Here is a 7,744-nt window from a genome sequence, read left to right as displayed (position 1 = left end):
GCTAGTTTGTTGTCAACTAGAGGTGCTAAGATCAATTCACATTGTAAGACTTGACCAACATGAGTGGGTCAAACTCACATGGAGTCAAGGTTCCTAATCTAAGTGCCTATGGGAATGATTTAAGGGAATGTTACCTAGGGTTCAGGTGTGTGACTAGATGCATAAAGTTGAACTACACTCTTAACTAGGTGCAAGAGGTGCAAGTTTAGCCCTAATATGAATGCCTTATGATGGATGGCTATGATGGCCGAGACATGAGGTGCTTATTGCTAATGCAAGGTGTAATGCATATGCCTAAGGTTGTGTTGTGTTTCTACATGCCTATAGTGTGTGCCTGGGAATTGGGCTTAACTAAATCTACCAAATAATTCAAAAGACTAGGTGTAATCTAAATTGGTCAATGTATCGATCTAGGTGAGGTGAATTTATCTATGTTTAAACATGCCTAAGTTAGATGTGTGGATTGGACCTAAGTTAAATGCCCTGGGATATATTTAAGGGGATTGTGTCATGCAATGAAGATGCTATCAATGGATGCCCAAACGTACAATCCAAGGGTCAAGCCTAGTAGCTTGGACAAGATAAGGTAGGTGGGTGAGTTGTGATTTGTACTTAGTTTACTAGTGGTGTAAGTGATGTCGTAACCTAAATGCATTCGTGTGTGTTGTGCTTGTGGGTTGCTTTGAGTGATTTAAGGGTGTATATGTGTGAGGTAGCCTCTAAATACATGGCCACATTCCAATCAAGTGAAGGGGGTTTATCCTATGAGCCAGCCTCTAAATACATGCCCAAGTTGGCTACTTGGAAATGTCACATCAAGAATGTTTGGATTGTAACACCCTCAGAGGAAGTTGAGTTGCATGAAGTTCTCTCTACATTGAACATTTTGTAAGAAGAGTGAAGAGGATGTGATGCATGTTTTTTGGGCATGCCTAAAAGTGAAGAGAGTGTGGGTGGATATTACCAAGTTGTTAAGCAAAGTTTGGGCCAACCTACTTCTTTGGACTAAAACAAGTTTTACTCATCGATTAAGGGGGATTCAATGAAAAAGCAATGAAGTAATTGAATGTGGTTGAGGCGTATGTGCCAAGAGCCATGGGAATATCCATAGTAAGTGCTTTTTGGAAAAATTTAGATCTAGTTATGGTGCTTTTGCCCTAGCAGGCTCTAAATGAGGCTACAACTCCTTTGAAAAGGGTCCATGGTGGTGCCTTTAAAGGCACTAGCTAAGATTACCTCTAATGCTTTGTAACTTGTCTTTATGGTGCTCAACTTTAACCCTAATGGAGTTGTAGATAGCTTGAGATAATATAAATACTACTTTTTGCATTTACAAACTGATGAATTTCATCTACATCTCATAAACCTCTAAAATTGTCTTTCTACAAGTAGAAGAGAAACAAATCTAGAACTTAGGAAATATACACTTAAAATTTTTCCCAAGATAGTGTGGAAGTTTCTCCATAATCTTACTGATAAAGACACAATTTATGCTCTTGAATTAGAGCCTAAGCTTGCACATCTATCTTTTACCCTTCCTCACATGACAGCCATAAAAATGTGTTTCTTCTTTACAATTGTCTATTGTCTAAAGTCATTTGTTGCTTTGTTTGTTCTCTTGTTATTTGATGTTTCCATAGATGTTGGTTGCTAGCTTGAACATCTATGTGTTTGTTATATGATAGCCTAAATTCCAAGACTTCACTCTTATTCATCATAACAATATGTATAGACTTGGCCATGAATGAGCCAATACTCGAGGAAGCTTGCACATTCTCTAGTGTCAATTAATATCTATCGTTTTGTAGTTCTCCAAAATTTGTTGGTTCCCTCTTGTAATTAAAGCTCCAACACAATTTCTAATGTAGTGTTTCATATAATCACATCGATGGTCTTTGTTACCTAAATTTAGTTCTAGTTTATCTTTAGATGTACATGCAACCACACATCTTCTAAACTTTCACTCAAATAAATAAACTCTACAATCAAGCAACTACCACAACAACATGGACATGCCAACATTTGTGGTTGTATTAGTATTATATTAGTACACCAATGCTAAGACAATTGCAAATTGAAGTTTCTCCATGGTTAATAGTTAAAAAATCAAAACCAAAGAAAATAAATAATTGAGAACAATATTAATAAGATGATGAGGATTAAGCTCATGATTGTTTTGTATAAAGAAGATTAACAATGGAACGAAGAGAACAATAGCTAAAATATACAAAAATAATGTACATATGGCCAAGTATATATAGGTTCATGTGAGTGGTAGTTATCATGAAGTACTATGAAAAGAGGAAAGGCTAAAGGACTATGATAGCCTTCTTTGCATTATCAAGTATGGATATTAGCTAATTCACATATAGGAGAAAAAACAAGTAGTTGGAGCAGTAGATTCATGAATAGCTATGTAGATGGTATGGATGATGATTTCGTAACAAGTTTAGTAGCAAATGGATGTGCACAAAGATAATGTACAAATTTCAAAAGCATTTGCTTGGAATTGAGCATAACAATGAAGAGAACAATCCTAGCAACTTTTTGACATAAAATTGCCTTTTTTTCTATCATTCATGGTAATGGGAAGTATCTCCTTGTGGCTTCCAATATTGTAAAGCTATAATAAACTAATGAGTGGACCCACGTACCCTTTTTAGCCATTTCATATTCAATGTATTTTCTTGATCATGTTTGTAATTAGAGTACCTGCTAGTTTCCTTAGTAATATGCAATATACATATGTTTCATTGTTTTGGTTCAAAATTCTCTATTGCATGGCTCAAAGGTTCAAGCTCAACCTTAATATACCACATTGGCAAAGTAGAACGTGTTCAAGTTTCAACATCTCATCCATGTACAAATCCGTATAATAATTGCAAACTCATATGGTTAGACCATGGATTAGTCGTTTCAACATGGTAGGACACCATTATTGTGGGTATCTTCAATGTTAACATAAAAATGATAAAAAGTGCAATGACAACTCTCCTCGTAAATACTTACATAGTGAAGCATTAAACCAACCAACAAGGATACATGGACAAATATAAACTACTTTATGGATAAACTATTGGCATTAGTAAAATCAAAACTCAACTGACACTCTTAACCCCATGTTAGTAGAGCTTAAGTCAATTTTCAAACTGTAATTTGAACAAATTATTCAAATTACTAGTAAATTAGCAAGATAAATGTGAAGAGGACCACTTAATATAAATAGCACTTTGCGCTAAACTCTATTTTGTTAAGATAAATAAAAGGGAAGACTCTCAAACGAGATCAATGTGTTGTGGAGTTCTACAACCCCAATGAATAGACAATTTAAAGTCATCATACACTAGAATTGGGTTGTTTACTCATAAAGAGACATTGAGGGTATGATGATGATGACTTGAATGTAAAGCTTGAAGCCAAGGCTCCTTAGCGCCTTGTTGTGCCAGCATTAAGAGGGCTAGCAGAGGTTTGTTTTTGGGCTATCCTCCCCCCATAAACAAAGGGGTTGCACTTGAGTGCACGCATTGCCAATTGTCAAAGAAGAGCTCGTAATTGGCTAGAGAGGTACAAGATGTCAGCATTGAATGTAGAATATGCTTTGAGTGACCAATAAGAATACCCCCTTTTTGAGGAGTGCTAGTGGGGGAAAGAAGGTGTGACCTCAGAGTTAGTTGGGAGAGTGGTGTTTCACTCTCTCCATTAACCTTGAGTTAGTTGAGAGAGTGGCGTTTCACTCTCCCCATTAACCTTGAGTGCAACTAGGCCCTTATGGAAAGTTCTATATTTTAGTGTGGTAAGTGTAGCATGTAATCATTATTTAACCACTCATGTATATATGAGATTGTAACATCAACAAGGAGAGATGTCTATTATGGCCTCACATTTTTGTAGAATCTTCATGTTTGAGTTGGCCCCTCATTGTCATTTTTCTTTGAACTCTTCATTTATAACTAGGGTACTTGGTAATAATATCAAAATGCCCTAATGTTTTTTCTTTGAGTTCTATATGATATAAATAGTTTGACTATTAAAAAATATTCATAAAACTTACTTGAAAAAAAAGATAAAAATTTGTAGATGACACTTTATTGGCCCTTTTACCCTACATGTTTCAAAAGTGCCGATGTGGAAGGCACTCTAACGTCTAGCTGGTGGTTTGCAATTGCTCATAGGAGGAGAGCCTTAGCCCCAGGCTTATTCAGGCACCATACCCGAACCGGTTGCGCATCGGTGTGCCATGAGAGAGAGAGAGAGAGAGAGATAGAGAGAGAGATTGGCGGGAATTTCATCGTCGTCTTTCCTTTCCATTCTTTCTCACCTGATGAGCATCTTTGCTAATTGCTTGCTTGGACATGGCGGCAACTTCATAGCTTTGCCTGTCGATTACTCCATGCTTCCTGCAGTTTAGAGAGAGAGAGAGAGAGAGAGAGAGAGAGAGTGTGTGTGTGTGTGTACCAGGCGCCATGGAGAATCCTGACGGAACTGCGCATGCAGGGGAAGACGATGACAACGTGGTGACCATGTCAGAGGTCATCGAGGGCCTTGAAGCACAAGAATTGGTAAAACTCCTTCCTTGGATGATCGATTTCTGTAGCTAGCATTTGATCACATTATAGAGCTCCTTGGTTTCAGTTTTTGTTCTTCCATCAGCTACAGCTAGGGCTTAGTATCGCAACATCGCAATACTCAGATCGTGTGCATGTTTGCTTATGTTGTTTTCTCAATCAGGGTTATTGTAAATCTTTACCCGTAGCACTGCAAACATATTGCCGTAAATGGTTGTTCAAGAGCCCTAGGTTTCTATCATTGTAAACCTGCAATCTTGATGTGTTGCCACTGCACGGTTTCGCTTGCCTACACCAACTTAGGGTTTTCATTTTCATCTTCTGTCTGCAGGAAGCTGACCTTGTTCTTGGTGGCGATGAAGGCAAGGAATGCACTTACCCCAAGGGATATCTTCCACGGCAGGCTGTCTTCTCGTGCATAACCTGCTGCCCCGAGGGAAATACAGGAGTCTGCACAGCATGTTCAATTGCTTGTCATGATGGACATGAGGTGCTTTTCATGAACTGACTTGCATTCCCCTTTCTATCATGTTATTTCTAGGTCACAAATGTGTGTCTGCGTATGCTGGTCAAGTTGTGAGCAGTAGAACATCTACTCATTTGGTTGCACTTTGACTAATTGCTTGTGAGTTTTACTCCTATTTGAAGGTAATAGAATTATGGACAAGAAGGCACTTTCGCTGCGATTGTGGAAACTCTAAGTTTGGAATCGGGGTCTGCAGAAAGTTTAGCAGCAAGGAGCCAGAAAACACTGAAAATTTGTACAATCAAAATTTTAAGGGTGTTTATTGCATATGTAAGCGGCCTTATCCAGACCCTGATGGTGAGAACCACGGTGAGATGCTTCAGTGTTGCATCTGTGAGGACTGGTTTCATGAAGGCCATCTGGGGCTTGCACCAGAAGAAGAGGTGCACAGTAACACTCCTGAAACTTCTAGTGATTTTTCATCATGTCAGTTTCTTTATCTTTGCTTATTTTATGTGTCTTTTGTGCTTTCCGTTTTGATGCTACATATGAATGATTAGTGCCCAAATATCAAGCTTTTCTGCTAATTAGCTTTTTTTGAGCAGGTTCCTCGAGATGATGATGGAGAGCCACTATTTGATGAACTTATTTGCCGAGCATGTGCAGCCTCTTTAAGTTTCTTGTGTTATTATAGTGAGCTGGTCCTTCCAGTGCTTTCTACCACAAAAGATGGTGCATTGAAAGAAGCTGTCAATGTGCATAATATTTCTTCATCTGCAAACATTTCCATGTGCACAAATTCACAGGCTGGGAACGAGAAGGCCATGGTTGTAGATGCATCTCAAGTTTTGCAGGAACCAGGTCCAAATAACAGCTCGAATCCATGTCTTTCAGATAAGTACTCAGATGGAAATGGTAAAGCTCTGAATGATGTCTCTCATCTCGACAATGGTTCTCCTTCTTGTCCTGTGGAGACCGTTGTTGCAGATGGGAATTGTGCTAGCACTTGTGTATGCACACTAACCATACGAAAGGGCTCAGGGGCTTTGACAGGCATTGATCCTGTTGTAGGCAATCAAGAAGTTGCTGCCTCAAAAGCTCTGACTGGTAAAGCCATCTTCTTGGTGAAAAATTGGCGAGTTCATTTGTGCAGGTGTAATAAATGCCAGACCATGTATCAAGAGAAGGGTGTCAGCTTTTTGTTGGATCCTGAAGACTCACTTGGTAAATATGAAGAAACTGCCAAACAGAAACGTAAGGAGAAGCTGGAGGCAGAAAATGGGAGAGATTTGTCTTTCCTCAACAACTTAGGACATGTTGGACAAATTGAGTTTTTGCACAAGTTGAATGACATGGCTAGCGAGTTCACTTCCCATTTTGTATGATCCTGAACTGACTTGAAAACTAGGGGTAGCTTGTGAGAGTATTTTTACTAGCACTCAAAGTCTCTTGTGTTTCATCCTGTTTTGAAAGCTGTATTACATTACAACTGACTTGTATTTTTCTCATGGTGTCTACAGGCTTCATTTGGAGACTCTGGGAGGACTATCACAAGTGCCGACATTCATGAGTTTTTTGACAATCTCAAACGGAAACGGACACGACTTGCATAGCTCAAGTCTTATCTGAACTACAGATTCATACCACAGCTACAGCACTTCTTGTACATGTCTAATACGAAGGACCCCTAGTTCATATCTAGAATATCTAGAATTTCGCTTCAAGAAAAATACGGTGTTATCACTAACATGGAAGGTCTTAAAGATATGAGCTTTTCAGCTAGATTTTTATCTTTGGGGCAAGTCGTTTTGGACTTGCTTATGGATCATGCCTGTAGTGGTGTTGAAGTACACAGAAAGAGTTATGCTTTAGTAATGCTAAATGCAAAGCTTTGGTTGAGACCAGTTAAAGGTGCTATTTATTGGGGGATTTTAGTTTTCTCCTTAAAACTTTCATATTTTGCAGGGGGTGAAAAAGCTTAAGTTATCGTATTTTTTGGGTAGTCGACATTGGTATGTATGCCTTAAGTGTTAGTTGGCAGCTCATTCATGTCAATAGGAAGCTTTAAACAGTTAATTTTTTTCTTTAAAAGTTGAAGTTAGTAGTTCCAATAGTATGTTTAACTTGTCCTAGCACTTCTATAGTTTGCTTGAACTTAGTTCCAAAATAAGTGGCTAATTAGTGACCAAACCATGAACATTGTCTTGGTGATTTAATTGTATTTTTTGGTTGATACTAGTTAAAGGTGTTATTTGTTGGGGGATTTTAGTTTTCTCCTTAAAACTTTCATATTTGGGAGGGGGTGAAAAAGCTTAAGCTATTGTATTTTTTGGGTAGTCGATATTGGTATTTGGTATGTATGTCTTAAATGTTAGTTGGCAGCTAATTCATGTTAAGAGGAAGCTTTAAACAGTTAATTTTTTTCGTTAAAAGTTGAAGTTAGTAGTTCCAGTAGTATGTTTAACTTGTCCTAGAACTTCTATAGTTGCTTGAGCTTAGTTCCAAAATAAGTGGTTAATTAGTGACCAAACCATGAACATTGTCTTGGTGATTTGTTATTTGTATTTTGATTTATGGCTCTTATTTTCATAGATTTGTTAGCTTGCCTATGTTAGTTATGTCAATTTGTCATCTCTTGGTTGTGAGTTTTTGTCAGAGTTTGATGGAGATAAGAGCTTTGGCAATTTATGTGCACTTTCTTTATTTGTTTGCT

General features: G+C 38.0%; 1 protein-coding gene across 1 annotated transcript; it reads left to right on the top strand.

Annotated features, from left to right (window-relative positions):
* Window positions 1–4,169: 4,169 nt before the first annotated feature.
* On the top strand, window positions 4,170–7,026 carry LOC148029530 (PHD finger protein-like protein). The gene is made up of 5 exons (XM_087688385.1): window positions 4,170–4,559; window positions 4,897–5,055; window positions 5,214–5,474; window positions 5,637–6,410; window positions 6,552–7,026. The coding sequence occupies exons 1-5, from the start codon at window positions 4,464–4,466 to the stop codon at window positions 6,642–6,644; spliced, it is 1,383 nt and encodes a 460-aa protein (XP_087544511.1). The 5' UTR covers window positions 4,170–4,463; the 3' UTR covers window positions 6,645–7,026.
* The last annotated feature ends 718 nt before the right edge of the window (window positions 7,027–7,744 follow it).

The sequence above is a fragment of the Lygodium microphyllum genome, chromosome 11, assembly GCF_053477565.2.
Source record: "Lygodium microphyllum isolate KBCC chromosome 11, Lygodium_microphyllum_v1.1.10, whole genome shotgun sequence".
Lineage (NCBI taxonomy): Eukaryota > Viridiplantae > Streptophyta > Polypodiopsida > Schizaeales > Lygodiaceae > Lygodium > Lygodium microphyllum.
This window is presented reverse-complemented; position numbering and strand designations above follow the sequence as displayed.